This window comes from Streptopelia decaocto (assembly GCF_964273445.1).
Source record: "Streptopelia decaocto genome assembly, chromosome: 15".
Lineage (NCBI taxonomy): Eukaryota > Metazoa > Chordata > Aves > Columbiformes > Columbidae > Streptopelia > Streptopelia decaocto.
The window spans coordinates 9,062,075-9,077,336 of NC_138670.1; the positions used below are offsets into that span (position 1 = coordinate 9,062,075).

The 15,262-nt window shown below is 40.3% G+C and overlaps 1 protein-coding gene across 4 annotated transcripts in view; it reads left to right on the forward strand.

The window, feature by feature from the left end:
• Positions 1-14,681, forward strand: part of MED15 (mediator complex subunit 15) — a 36,132-nt gene extending 21,451 nt beyond the window's left edge. For 2 of the 4 annotated variants that reach the window (XM_082065957.1, XM_082065955.1), the window contains exons 9-18: positions 2,333-2,452; positions 8,136-8,278; positions 8,596-8,723; positions 9,595-9,729; positions 10,757-10,820; positions 10,993-11,059; positions 11,464-11,624; positions 11,835-12,001; positions 12,871-12,969; positions 13,107-14,681. In XM_082065957.1, coding sequence (XP_081922083.1) covers positions 2,333-2,452; positions 8,136-8,278; positions 8,596-8,723; positions 9,595-9,729; positions 10,757-10,820; positions 10,993-11,059; positions 11,464-11,624; positions 11,835-12,001; positions 12,871-12,969; positions 13,107-13,243 — 1,221 coding nt within the window. In that variant the 3' untranslated portion in view covers positions 13,244-14,681. The remainder of the gene's footprint in view (positions 1-2,332; positions 2,453-8,135; positions 8,279-8,595; positions 8,724-9,594; positions 9,730-10,756; positions 10,821-10,992; positions 11,060-11,463; positions 11,625-11,834; positions 12,002-12,870; positions 12,970-13,106) is intronic. The other 2 variants (XM_082065956.1, XM_082065958.1) reach the window with 2 other exon arrangements.
• Positions 14,682-15,262: the final 581 nt, after the last annotated feature.

Below are 15,262 nucleotides of genomic sequence, written 5' to 3' on the forward strand. Positions count from 1 at the left end.
CAGTTTCACTTGTGGAGGAGGATTTCCTTTTGGTTTAAATCTTTTTTCCAAAGTACTTGAACACTTCTGGTTGTCTTCTGGTTTTAGATTGACAAGAAAACTCCTTCATGGATATATTGCTTTGCATAACACAGCTGCAATCTTTGGAACCTCCTTTGGAACTCGACTCCTTTGTGAAAATGTCACTGGTTTCATAAATATAAATCAGCTGGACAATGAGAAAAATAGATTACTTTTGTTAAGAGAGTGGAATTGGTGTCACATTACATATAAACACTTTCTTTCCAAAGCCCACATTTCAAAAAACAAAATATATGAAAAATCAAAAGCAGAACAGTGTGCATGTGTGTACACGTTTGACCAAACACAATACAACAAACAGCTGAAAGCCTTTGAATCAATGAGCTGGTGTTCAGTGCTTTGCCAGACACTTAGGTTGTGAATAATGCTTCTAATTTGCTTGACCTTGGAGGAAATCATCTAAATCTTCACACTTTGGTGGTGTGGCATGAGGAACAGGACCAAGATGGGGGTCACCATAACATCCCTGGGATTTCACACACTCCAGAGATCCGTGTGCATTCACGAGGGTCTAAGATGGGGTGATTGTGCCTGGAAGGATATGTTTGTTTGGTTTGCCTTTTTTTTTCCCCACCCCCTAGCAATTTCCCGTTTTTGTTTTTGTTCGTTAGGGTTGTGTTGCTTCACCAGCTCTCATGTTGATACTGTAGCTCTTCACGGCACTTTGTAGCATCCGCCTGTGCTTTGTGCCAGTGCTGGGTTGTTGTGTTTGCTCGTGGCGGCTGTTGCATGCTGTGTGTGTACATGTGCATGTGTGTGTGACGTCTGAAGTGCTCTCATTTGTTTCCGTTTGAAATCCTGTCTCTGACCATCCCTCTTTGCCTGGATGGGAAGGGACTGCATTGCTCTGATGTTGTGAACTAACAGCTGTGCTGAACTTGACACCATTTTCTTTACCAGTTATTGCTTTCCTTTTTCAGTCTTGCTATGTTGTATTTAATTTTATTTATTTTTAACAACTGTAAGCACATGCATTTTCTGACTTTCTAGAGACATGTTGCTGGCTGCTTCAGTCCATTTACATAGAACGCTAAGCAAGAATGCCCCCAACCATTTACTGAAAGGAGACTTCATTAGCTTGTAGATTAGTTAGGACCTGTGTAGGTTCCTTGGCAATATGATGCTGGAAAAAAAAGTAGCCCAGAGGACTTTACTGTGGATCTTTGCAGTACCAAACACAAGCTCTTTTACTGATAGGTGGGTCTGCCCAAGTTACCTGAATACTGCCTCAAAAATATGCTTTTTTTTCTGTAAAACCTCAGAATACATGCTGTAATATCAAATTTTAAGTAACACAGAGCTATACAGATATATGTGATTTAAATCGATGTTGCTTGTGCAGGTTGATGGTTCTGAAATGCACTCTAAACACTGCATAGTAGCGTAGTCCCTAATACTATTCTAAAATGCAAATCCTAATGCTAACCTTCATCACTGGTCCCGAACGATTGTACCTCGGTGTGTGCTCAGTTTAGACGTCTGGAGAGTCACATAGTGCATGAACAAGCTTGAGGCAGACTGTGATCTCAGGATATCTCAGCACAATTTAGTAATAGAGGACTGGTAATTTGTCAAAGTGATGGAAATTACAAGGATATATTTGACTTATTCTGTGGGTTATAAAAGGAAGAAAACAGCTTTTTCAAACCCAGAAATCCTTGTTGTTGTCTTTGGCATTGTTATACTGTCATAGGTTAGGCTGGTCTGAAGTTTTGCTCGCTGTGGAGATTCCTACTGACAGTTGCTGTTGAACTGTCTGACAAATTCTTTTATAATCAGGGGTGACGTGTGTAAATTCTGCTAAATCCTTTGAGCCCACAGTGGGGGAAAGCACATCAGAAACCTATGGCATTATATAGCTTCTTATATGGAGCATTCTTGCCAACAGTCTTGGAGTACTTATTTCCAAGAATTCTAGAAATTGAAGATGTTATGCAAAATTTAGGAAAGGCCCTTCATGCAAATGATAGTATAATCAAGCCTTGACACATTAATCTGAATCTATATATCAGCTCCCTCAAGATAGCATCTGATAAATTCTAGGTATCTAAAAATGGATAGAAAGGGTATAAAAAGGAGTTTGATTTATAAGATAGCATGTTAGGTTAAGCTTTAGAGAAAAGCTCACTAACCTTCCCTTCATGCTCCCCTCCCCCTAATTCCTGGAGGTTGCATGTGCTTCTCATCCTGCCAGTGCACTGCATTTCTTGTTTTGCGATTACTTTTGTCTGTTGTCCCTCTGTCCTCAAAGATGATCACCGCACCTATGGCCCGAGGTGGGATGCAAATAAGACCACGGTTCCCGCCTACCACCGCTGTGTCTGCTACGCCGCCAAGCTCCATTCCTTTGGGCGGACAGCAAATGCCACAGGTATTTACTGAGTCAAAGCACATTGTGTCAGGAATTGTGCAAAGCATTCAATACGTGATTGTATAGCACTCGCTTTCCAGCGAGGGGAAGTTCACTTTCATCAAACAACTAACTTGCTGTTGTTACACAGGGTATTGGGCTGTTTAGGTTTTTTACTGATCCTTTTAAAATAATAGGTCTTCTGAAAGCGTGTAATATCAAATAAAGCATTTTTAAAGTGGCATAGATCTTTATTTTAACACTTAAAATGTTTCCATGTTCATAATTGATTCAAGTCTCAAATGAGAACTTTGTGGTTTCTTTTTGGTCTTTGCCTATACTCCACAAGTGTGCATTTATGAGAGTGTTGCAAGTCAGTACTGCAACGTGCTGGCCGAGCTGTGCCGGTGGCCTTACATATAATGGTGTTTATGCTCTGTACAGGTGCTTCTTTCATTAATAGTGAACTTGGCTCGTTTCAGTTTGAGTAGCTTCTTGGCATGGTGTCAGGGGCCAAGGAAAACAGAGCTGTTCTCTTCTTTCCCGGTGGTGTAGCTGCCAGCAGGATTCCACTTGTCCCTGCATCAGAGCAGAGCCCGTGCAGGCAGCCTGGCAGCGCCTGGCCAGCTGCTGCTGGAGGATGCGTGAGGTCAGAGCCTCTGCCTGCTGCAGGTCTGCGTCTGCTGAAGACTTCACAATCATGTTTTGCAAGCAAAATGTGTCATTCTGGGGGAGCGGGAATGGGGAAAGCAAGAATGAAACAGAACTGAGTTCCTAGCAGTAAGTCACAAAACGAGGCACTGCTCTGCTCTGCGGCAATTTGCTGAGCCTTACGCGATCGGTGTTGGTTTAAATATGTATCATATTATGATGGCGGAGCAGCGTTCAACTGTTTTTTTCTGTTAGTCATGAACCTCATGTCTCGTTCCTCTAGCTGCTAATTTTAAAATCTAATACCAAATGCAGTTTTAGTTCTTAATACTGCTGCATTTTGTTGACAGGTTTAATGAAAGTTTCTTCACTCTTTGCATTTTTGTTTCCTTTGCAAGCTTGTTGTGGGGCTGCGGAATGTCTGAATCTCTGCTTCCTAGTGCTGCTGCATCAAGTTTAGTAGGCACAGCCTTTTCTTCTCAGGAACTTGCTAAGGTAGACACAGTGACCAGAAAGATTCTGCAGACCCAGGCAAACACATCTGGTTTTGTTTCTGGTTTAAGATGGGTGGTCATTTCAGTCCGGGTCATTGTTTGTATGTTAACTGAAAAATAAACCCAGGCATATCTGTTGAGTCAGAAGAGAATTTACTTTGAGCTTTATTTGCTCTAGCAGTTTATATTGAGACAATCATCTCCCATATGAAGTATTCGCAGTGTTTGGTTTGATGAGGCCTTCTGACAGATATTTAAGTATTAGACTTCTATTTAAGATTTGAGTAATAATAAAGACACCTAGTTTAAGCATTCAGTGCCATAGGCTGATCTTCTTAGTGCTGTCATATTTGTGGTTATTGAGGAGCTTTGATTTCTGACACTATGTGGGTTAATCATGAAGCACCAATGCTCTCAGTAGCATGCCATGAATCGAGAAACTGATGTAGAAGACTGAACAATTAGAGAAGGCAGTAGAAGAAAGGAAATTTCTTTATGAACAATGATGGCGGTGAAAATGGCTCCTAAGCGGGTGGCGGGATGAGTGAGTCATGGTTTAACGGTGGCAGGACACGTGTTTTTAAAGCCAGTCTGACATGTCGTACACTTGACAGCTCTGGATCAGCATGAATCTCTAGTGCTGTCTGCCCAAATACTTTGTTCAGGTTCTAGGTGAATTAGAAATTAGAAATGTTGTCATTTTCACCTCTTAATTTCATAAAATGCTTAAATAATATTGCCTGTTGGATATGTTATAACTTCTTTGTCATCAGAGCCCTTGCAATAGAAGCCTTCACAATAGGAGTAAAGGGCTGTAGCATCTATCTGGTTATTAGTCATGTGAGCCTGTCATGTCCTTGACAGTATCAAAAGTATTATAGAGATGGTGATAGGTAGTTCAGACTGTCTTTTTTCTTTAAAAAAGAGTCCTGGTATTGCACTGAAGAACCTCTTTCAACAAAGGACCAGATGTGATATCAATACTGTGCGGCTATTTACTTTTACCCCATATGACACAAATGTCAGTCTGTCCAGTTTTATCACAAGGAGTCTCCTGGTCTTTTGAATAGCCAGAGAATTATAACTGACTGGTTTGTTTGTGCCTGAGTAGTCACCAAAGGTGAACTACCATCAGTGGCACTTTTTGAGCAACTATGAGAAGTTTCATATACCATGTTTGGATTGGCTCAAGAAACCTTCTGATCTTGAAATGTTAAAAGATTAAACTAATTTGATACTTAGCTTTTGCTTTAGCAATTAGATAACTGATATGCTAATACCATTCTCCTGTATTTCTAGTGTCAAAACCTTCAAGTTCTGTCTACAAATTTATTACAGTCTGCAATAGTATGAATGTTAATTTATTGTTGGCACAGAAATTTTCAGTAAATTGAAAATACAGGAAAAAAGTAAGACTGAGTTGATATTAAAATAAAGCAAGTGATACTGGCATGACTGGGAATATGGAAACTTGCATCTGAACTTAGTTGAAGCTCTGCAGAATTTCTGTTTTGTCAGTCAAGGAGCATCATGGTGAATATTAAACCCACTTTGCAGCAGAGTAGGCAAGGCTGTGCTTACTGGCTTAAAGTTGAAACTGTAAGTATAGTGGTGCAGATGCTTTCTAGAGTCTTCCTTTAGGCTAGAAGTCTTTCTACTGTTCCCATGACTTCCTTGTTGCAGTCTCCTTTTCCTTGCCTTTGGCTTCTGCTTATTGTACCCTCTTGCTGCTGGGAGCTCCTGAAAACCTCTCGCCAACCTTATCCTCTGGGTCCTGTTCCTTGCCTGAGACTCAGCAAACTGGAGGTGGACCTCATAGCTGTTTATCTTCCAGCACGGTGTGCTCTGGACACCAAGAACAGCTTTGATTTAGTGGCTATTAAGTGCAAACATTTGTCATGCAAGCCTAAATATCTTTTGACAAGACTTTCAGGGCTTGGTGTCAGGATCAGGTCACAGCAGAGTTGCAGAGTGAATTCCTGTTCAGTGGGCTGTAATGGCTGTCCATGAATATGCTTGTAGATCCAAAACCTCTCATCCTGCGGTGAAAAATACATAGTTGATTTTCTTATATATGTTGAAGGGTATACAAATGGCCAGTAACCATGGCTTAACTCTCCAGTTAAATGAGGAGCTAAATGAGTTTAATGGAGATAAAGCTCTAGAGAGAGTTTTCTTTTTTCTTTTGGGTTTATTGTTTGTTTGGTTGGGATTTTTTTAATGTTTTAAGCCTTCTTTTTAGTGGGAGTCAGTTGAAAAGAACATTCCTTGTAAGTTAAAATTTCATTAAATTGTTATAATCTTAATCCATATCCTGTACACTGTGTAGAAATCTGAAGCTGAAAGTGTCTTTAGATCTGTTCTGTAGCAAGACATCTGAAATTATTATGTAGCAAATTCACTGCTTTCGAAGAAAAGTATGGCAGCAAGTTCAGAATTGCAAACTTCTGAGTACATGTTTTTGAAACTTTCTCAGTTTTACTTAATATGAGACATTAGCCCTGTGCTCCTACTTAAATGAGAAAGGGTAATGCAAAAAAAGATCTAATTCATTCCAGGCTTATGTGCACAGTAGATGCTGTGTGTTCTTCTCTTTGCTTTTCTGCAATATTTGTAAATTAACGTGAAGAGCCCTTGGTGTTGAAGGAGATGCAGAATCTTAAATCTGGAAAAAAAACCCCAACTTTCTCCTTTTTTCCCAAAACACCAGGATTTGAGTTTTCAGAAGTAGTTTTATGTAACCAACTCGAGACACTTAAAAGGGGCCTGATTTCCAAGAAGCGATGAACCACTCAAAAGTGGTCTTAGATTGACTCTATGAAAAATGGGTGCAGCATCCATATGGGTGAGTTCTATATTGCTTGCTGTTAAATAGAAACGTAAACCAATCAGGGAGTGCTTTTTGCAGCATTCACCCGCTTCCTTCCAAACAGCGCTGAGACGTTTGGTTTCTGTGGGAGGCAGACTGTGCTTTTCAACCTCAGAAATGCTTTCCCAACTGTTGAGGAGACATGTGCTGTTAAAGAATCAGACTCCAATGAAAAACAGAAAGCACAGTCTCATATTTGCTGATTATGGAGAAAGCGAAGATATAATAGCTGATTGAAAACATCGTTTCAGCCTCACTTGTTCTATATATTATCTTTGTAGGAGAGGCTGCAAAGGTAATGGGGTTATTGAAGATTAAAAAAAAATTAGTACATCAAGCTGCATTTGATTTTAAATTATCTAATGGATGATAAATTAGGATCTTAATGTTTAGTGGTTTTACTTTTGCATCTAGTTGGGGATTTTGCCCTCCCCGCCCCGCTTATTTTTTTTAGTGGAGTGTGACCTCTTGCATATTCAGTACGTACATGGAGAAGTAGACCAGGCAATACTTACTTTTTAATGTGCTAAATATTTTGTCCTCTGGAAACAGCTGGATGATTTAGGTGAATATTTAATGAGTGAGTGAAGGACAACACCAAACTGCAGTGCCCATGAAGTGCCTGGAACTTGTGGATTTCCTGGGACCTTTGCTTAAAAATGGTTTCGACTGAGGGAAACAGTTGTTAATTCATAAAAGGTGCTAATCAATGATTTACAGAATGGGAGCATGGGTTGTTGCCGCAATCTCTGCCCTCTGTGGTCTAATTCAGTTTATCTTTGTATGTACTTATTTTTAGCCTCGGCTCATAAGAACTCGGCATGTGCCTTCAATAAACATCATCACTTAATATTTGCATTACTATCCCATGCTCCTGGCCATGATACAGGGTTTTCTTGTTTGTTCGCTTGGTTTTAAGTAATCAAGGGGAAAAATGTCCATTAGAACAAATGTGAGAAGTTGCTCTAATTTGAGCATCATCTGGTTCTGGCATTTTGGAGTGTACAGAATAAACTTAGTTGTTACCAAGAGTTGGGTGCTGTTCAGGAGATGTTCTTATTTGTCTTTTTTCCTTCAGGCATCCTCATCCTTCTCCAAAGATCAGAAAGCTACTTTGTTGTTTTCTACCCAGCCATTCATTTTGAAGTGTTTCTGTCTGCACCCAGATTTTCAAAGCTGAATATTTAAACAAGATGATGGTGGTTTGGCTTACTCCATTTTTTTTCTTCCTCTTAAAGAAAACCAATTGGGAAGCTACAGTCAAGTCTGGAAACTGTAATTAAAATGTCAAAATAAGGAGGGTTTTTTATGGCTGTTAATTCTCAAGTTAGAACTGACTTTTCTTCCTGCTCTTCTTTAGTTCTAATAAAGTGTAGGTTTTTTGAATGGCACTTCTGACATTTTAATTGCAATATGATGGTTTGGGAAATGAAGAACAATTATTATACAGTTATTTGAATTATGTGCAGTTTTAATGTTTATTTCTAGTAAAGTTGATACAAAGTACTGCCCTGGGAGCCTCAAGAGCGATACAGGTGGAACTGTCATTATGGGGGAGAACAGGAAACTAACACTTTCATTTCTCATAGGCCTGAGGATACGTTTCTCTCCATAGGTAAATACTTTTAGTTAGGTTCCCATCCTCTACTCCCTTTTGTTGTTACTTATCGTATCTTTTTCCACGTTTCAGGTCAGCCAGAACAATATTACCATGATGTCATCCCCATCTCCGGTCCAACAAGCCCAAACACCCCAGTCGATGCCTCCGCCACCACAGCCGCAGCCATCTCCTCAGCCAGGCCAGCCAACTTCTCAGCCAAATTCAAATGTCAGGTGAGCTTGACTTCTTGAGGACCTTTGTCAGTGCTGTAAGGGTGAGGTTTTCAGAATCATTGAATATACCTAACTCTGTTTCCATTGAAGTGAATGAATTTTAGCGTGAACTTCAGTGAGAGCACAGGTGGGATTGTGCTGAATACACTCTGAAAACCCCCATTTTAAATAAAGAAGCTGTGTACAAAATTCTCGCCAAGTCTGCTGGCCGAGCTACAGAGTGCCATAGCAATGCTTACTAAAAGCATATCTACTCACAGGCTGACCTTGCTTCCTTGTCAGATTCTGGCAGGTTTGATTTTATGCTTGTGTTTCAGCTCTGGCCCAGCTCCATCACCCAGCAGCTTTCTCCCCAGTCCATCTCCACAACCATCCCAGAGCCCAGCAGCTGCACGAACACCTCAGAACTTCAGTGTCCCATCCCCTGGTCCTTTAAACACTCCAGGTAAATGATCTGAGAACTGTACTGCAGACCCTGAGTTGGGGTGTGTTTTGGTAATTATAATAGTTCCCAGGAAGCCTGTTATTATTTGACATGGTGTAAAGAGCTCTACAAAGCAGCCAGCATTGTAAGGAGTGAAACCAACAACATCTCGAATCAAAATCAACTGAAACCTCTTTTCTCAGCTCTGAACTATCTAATATTTTTTTTCTAACTTCCTCAATCTTTTGAAAAAAGAATGATACTTAATTTAATGGAGCAAGTTTCTAGAGGCATAGTTATTCCTTAGTTCCATGCAGGAAGGAACCCTTAGCAACAGCACGCAATTGTGAAGGATGTAACCACTTAATCACAGGCTGCAGGCTGCTCTGCTCCAAAACCTCTTCCTAGGTGTGCTCGGACACCTGGGCTCTTCTCTCTCCCAGATGTAACAAGCAGTTTCTAATACTGTGAATGGAAGTAACATAGTGGCTTCTTCTCTCATACCAGTGTTGTGTGCTCTGCAGTTTGGAAAGCATCGACTTAAGGAAAACAGCAGCAAATTCAGTGTATTGATTTAGTGTTTAATGTACCAGAGTGAAGGGAAAATGAGGACCTAGAAAATGGGTATATGAAGCTTTGGATCTTTTCAGAAAAAAAAAATGTGTTAAATGGGAATTGCTGTTCTGTCCACAGAACACTTTATTTCTACACAAAGATTAGAGGGTTGGACAAGCACTAAAACTGTGGAGGGCATCCAGTACTGGATTTCAATATTTGATGTGAACTGTATTTTGAGAGCGCTGCATTTCAGATCTAAATTCTGAAATGTGAGAATGCTGTTCTGCAGTATCTTTCATCATTCCAGTGACATTCAGTCTTTACTTCTTGCCAGGAAATCCCAATTCTGTCATGAGTCCAGCCAGTTCTAGCCAGTCAGAGGAGCAACAGTATCTGGAGAAACTGAAACAGCTATCAAAATACATTGAGCCACTCCGGAGGATGATCAATAAAATAGATAAAAATGAAGGTGAGGTCTCCTATATTTAGTCATGCATTTCACTCTGTCAGTTCTCTCTTCTGATGAAAGCAGTACCTTGCCTTTTGTAATGGTTTCTATTCCAGGGATTTAGAGTGACAGTGAAAGTTAGTTGCTCTTTCTTGCGTATGTTGAGGTTTGATTGCGGGGTGACAATAAAACTGTGGCAGATGTATTGTTAACCCCCTTCAGTCACTCCCTCTCCCCCCTTCCCACTAAGGACAGGCAATTGGGAGGGAAAGAAGGACAGAGAGGAGAGAGTTGGAAAAATTAAAAATGTTTTACTAATGCTACCAATAAAAATAGAGAAAATAATACAGAATATACAAAACCAATCTTGAAAGTCCCAGCAACTGCAGAGCCGGCACCCGAAGTCCTGGACTGGACTCTCCAGCCAACTGGAGTTGGATTCAGTCTGTCACCAGGCCTCAGTTCGCAGGGATGACTAGCAAGGTCCTCTCCTAATGTTGGCCATGAGGAAAAGGGACGAGATCCTTGTGATCTCCCACTTTTATATGAAGTACAACATGAATGGGATGGAATACTTCATTTGGTCAGTTTTTTGGTCACCTGTTTCTCGTTGCCCCTCTCGTGAGATGTGCATCCATTCTCATCCATTCTTACCAATGACCTTGCATACCATTGCTATGTCTACCAAAACATCTATCTGGCTTTTCAGAAAAATGCAGCTAATATGAAGCTTTAGCTGACAGGCAAATTCACTAGAAGAGAAACTTGTTTTTAACAAAACAAGGACAGTGTACCACTATAAAGATTTCACTGTGAAGAGTGGGTGAAATCTTCATCTTTAAATTCCCACCACTCTTCCTTCTGATGTTTTTGAGACACATAGAGCTTATGCAATGGATATACTTCTGCTTAGATAAAAGATGTTTGATCCTCACTACTTTCTTCAGTGTTGGCCCATGTTTTCCCTTTGAACAGTATACTGAATTTCTGTCTGCAAGTATGGAAGCTATTCTTGTAATCAGTGTTTGTGTCTCTGATGTTATTTCAGATAGGAAGAAGGACCTGAGTAAAATGAAGAGTCTCTTAGATATCCTGACTGACCCTTCAAAACGGTACAGTAACTTTGTTTTTCTTTTGGCTGGACATCAGATTCCCCAGCTCTTCCAGAAATGTGTTGTTTAGCATCCAGCCGTGTTGGCAGTGAAGCTGTCTGTGGGCTCCGACAGCAGGAACACTTCGGCGATGTGACCGTTTTGTGATGATGAAATGTTGCCTCTTCTGCAGGTGCCCTCTGAAGACACTGCAGAAATGCGAAATTGCTCTGGAGAAGCTGAAAAATGATATGGCTGTGGTATGTAATGCTTTGCGCTAGCAACAGAGAAGCAATTAATTCCAAAAGGTTTTTCTTTTTGCATTTCATCTTGTTCATGATGTTAAGACTTGACGTAAGGTTGGCCAGAATAAGAAATCAGGAAAAAATGGGTAAGCATTTACTTCATTTAAGTCAGCTGTGTGGATCTCTTAACTGAACTTTCAAGTTCTCGTGGTTTGTGCAAAGACTTAAGTAATTCTTTGTGTGAACTTCTGCAGCTGATTGCAAGACAGACTTCCTAAATGAAAACTGTGGACTGTGTGGTTTTGTTCTGATGCATTTCACACATTGGAAGTTTACCGCTATAAGATTTTGCAGAATCATTAGTAGAGATTTCTTTTTTGGTGATGATTAAAAGAAAAGGGACTTCTCTTGTGTTTTAGCCTACTCCACCGCCTCCCCCCGTGCCCCCCACCAAACAGCAGTACTTGTGTCAGCCACTTTTGGATGCCGTTTTGGCCAACATCCGTTCACCTGTCTTCAACCATTCCCTGTACCGTACATTTATGCCAGCTATGACTGCAATTCATGGACCACCAATCACGTATGTATCATTGTATCATGTATCATTGGCTGTCTTAAATGTTCATTACTAAAGGGAAAAATATTTATTAGTAGAAGCTATTAAAAGACAGATGAGTTTATGGACGGGAGTGAGTTACGTATTTCCTTTTTACATTTGTAAAATATTTGACAAATGTGGTGTTGGCATAACTGTTTCACCTCGTACCTTTGTGGACTGTATTTTACATAGAGCCCCGATTGCCTCCCCTCGAAAACGGAAATATGAAGAGGATGAAAGACAGACCATACCAAATGTCTTACAAGGGGAAGTTGCAAGATTAAATCCTAAATTCCTGGTGAACCTGGACCCTTCACACTGCAGTAATAATGGCACAGTTCATCTCATATGCAAGCTAGGTAAGCAAGAAGAAACTAAGAACTGAATTCAGAAAGAAATGCTGAGCTCGATTGTGGAAATTTGAAGAGTTTTTTGCTAACAGCCTTGAATCTTGCCATCCTGTGACTTCTGCATGACATCTGTACTTAGCAAATTCATAGCACTGCCTAATCAGTACATTCTGCACAGCCTGCTTCAGGGTACACCTGGACATATCACTTACACTGATTGATCCTTTCTTTGCACTGAAGTTGCAATTGGTAATCTCTTTCAGTGTCTACAAAATTACTTGCTGCTAGCAACATTCTTGATTCCTGATTTTGACCTAGGCGTTAATTATTTTCCCTCCAATAACTAGGACAGAGCTAGAGAAATGTTGAGTTAGTTTTTTGAAGGGTCTGTTTCAATTTGTCCTAATGATCGCTAACAATGTGTATATTCAAGAAAAAAATTCAAATTGCATCTTTTTTTTTCCGTCTCAGCTGAATAAGCATAAATATGTGTTATAGTCTATTAACTTTCCAGTGGGGAAAGGAGATGCTTTCCTGCTCCCCTTGGTTTGAGAAATCTGAACTGGTTTTGTTCTGAATATTAGTACATAAGGCACTTTATTTTCAAAAATGAGCTGTCTTTAGTGAAGTTCAGCTAACAAAATGGTGAGGTTGGCTCGGTGCAGGAGTGTGTAAGAGATGGGGCTATGTTTGCCAGGCTTTTCTTCCAAGAAATTAAGAGTCTTAAAGTGAACAATGAGCTTGCCTTCCAGTAAAACTGGAAATGGTTCCTCTTTGGGGTTCACAGGCTAGAAACCAAGCTGAATTATGCACAAATGCAGGACCCTCCATCCAGCAAGGAATGCTTTGTTCTGATAGGAAGTGTGTTTGTGTTCTAGATGACAAGAATCTTCCAAACGTCCCACCACTACAGCTCAGCGTTCCAGCAGACTATCCCGATCAGAGCCCTCTGTGGATAAAAAACCCTAGACAATACGGTATGAGGATGTTAGCACGACTTTTGTTGAGTGTACTTGTGGTAAGAGTGGGGAAATGTGTGAACTCCTGATGTTACTTTTTTATTATTATTATTTTTAATATAGCTCCGTTTATCTGTTATCTCTTTGTTTTCCAGCAGCCAACCCCTTTTTGCAGTCAGTGTATCGGTACATGACTTCAAAACTATTGCAACTTCCAGACAAGCATTCAGTCACGGCGCTCTTAAACACCTGGGCACAAAGTATTCGTCAGGCCTGTCTCTCTGCTGCATAACATCTTGCTTTCTAAATCCTGAAGCAAGAAAGAAGGTCTCACAGCTGGCCTCTGCCACATGCCACTGGAAAATCACATTTTGGAGAGGGTACTTCAGAAGAAAAGAAGCCTGATGTTGTTTTGTTTCTAGGTGTCGGGTTCAGTAGAGAACCTGATGTTAGATTTAGCTTTCATGCTTTTTATCTTCTGCCTCTGTGGACTTTTGCCAGCATTTTGAAATATACAAAGTGTGTATATATGGTTCTTGAGACTGTATTAGGATGAGTTTTTATTGTCTTCTTAGAGAAGAAATTATTTGTGGACTTCCATCAGGGAGTCTGGTATAAGAGGGAATAGGGAGAGAATGTCCTAATTTGCTTCAAAGTTTGCTCCGTGCCAGTATTTCTTTCACACTGTATGTTTTGTGACCTGATACTGTCCCAGAAATAAATCAGCTGTAACTAGAATGTGCTTGCAAACTTCTCACTGGTTGCAGGAATCTTTTTGCCTATTAGCTTTGCCCAGAGATGGGCTAAATTACAGCCTTTTAAGGCATCCCTCAAATATGTGAGATAAATCTGGATAATTATACTGGGGGTAAGGGGGGAACCAAATAGAGGGGAGAAAACGTATTTTATAGGTTATTTTAAACACTACTTTGGATAAATGGTTTTTGGTTAGCATGGACCACATGTTTCTCACTCCAAAAAAGTGAGGTGATTAGAAAGAAGAGATATTAATGCGCACGCTGACTTCTTCTATAAACTCAGTAAACATGTACGTAAAGGTGTGGGGGTAGGGGGAGGAAATAAAGAGTATGAAGCCCGAGTAAGACAAATCAATCCAGCAGGCTTGTAGCTATGTTTCTTCTTTTACTAAGAGTCTCCCTGAGGTATCTGGCTTCATTTGAGAGTTGATGCAGTTCAGTGGAAATGCTTCTATGCTACATCAGTTTGTTTAAAAACAAAAGGAAAAAGCCAACATAGCCCAGGAGTAGAACTGACAACCAATACTTTGTGCCTTGAGCAATGATGGGCACTCAGGTCAGTCATCAGCTGCCTTCGTGTTGGGCACTTCTAATGGAAACAGTTGCCACAAGTAACTGTTTTGATGCATAGTGTGTTTTCTATTTTCCCCATGCTTATAAGTTGCTCACTCTTAATTTCCTGGTGCAGAAGAATCGAAGTTGTTTCTGTTCAATCCTGCTCCATCTCCCTGTATTGTGCAGCAAACCTTAAAGAGTAGCTGGGCTCTCTTACAGTAGTGTCAAGAAATTGCTATGACCTTCGTAAATCTGTGTGGTGTCATCAATTTTAGGATATTTTTAAATGTGGGTACTTAGTAAGCACTGACTGAGGCAGCAGAATGCTATCAGTATTTTGTACATGAACTAATGCATTATCTGTTTGTTTCTATTGTAATAAATTTATTATTATTCCTGTGTTGGATGCTAACATTATACTGCTCTTCCCATGCTGATCTTAGAAACCAGTTCTGTTGTGCCCATTGGATGGTGGTTACTTTGTTCTGTGGTAAGTGAAAACTCATACACTTTGAAGGTTAGGGGAAGAAATCATAAATGGCTCTTAATCCCATGAAACACTATCTTTACTGTCCTTATAGTGGACTGGAAGACCTGTCAAGAGGTTAGTAATGGTATCTGCAAATGAAAGATGTATTTTTTTTAACTCATAGTGTGACATGGCTGGCTCTTTTCTTGTGGCAAAAGAACCAGTGGCACCGATACAGTTTGTGTTATATAATTAATTCATAATCCACACCTCCAGCTTTGCCCATTCTGCTGTTGCTGTTTGAGTGGTGGTTTACTAGAAACTGTATTTCTAGACCAAACTGAGTTTTGTAAATGACCCTCAGCTATTCAATTTTTCTGTATAAGCTGGCAGGAGTGCTCTTGATTAAAGCAGCAAGTACAGCTCTGAGTTACTGAGCATAGCTCAACAACTATGGCAGGACCAAGGGCCACTGCAAGAAAAGGTGACAGGTTTTGAAGACTTCCTTGCAGCTCAGTCTTCCAGTTGT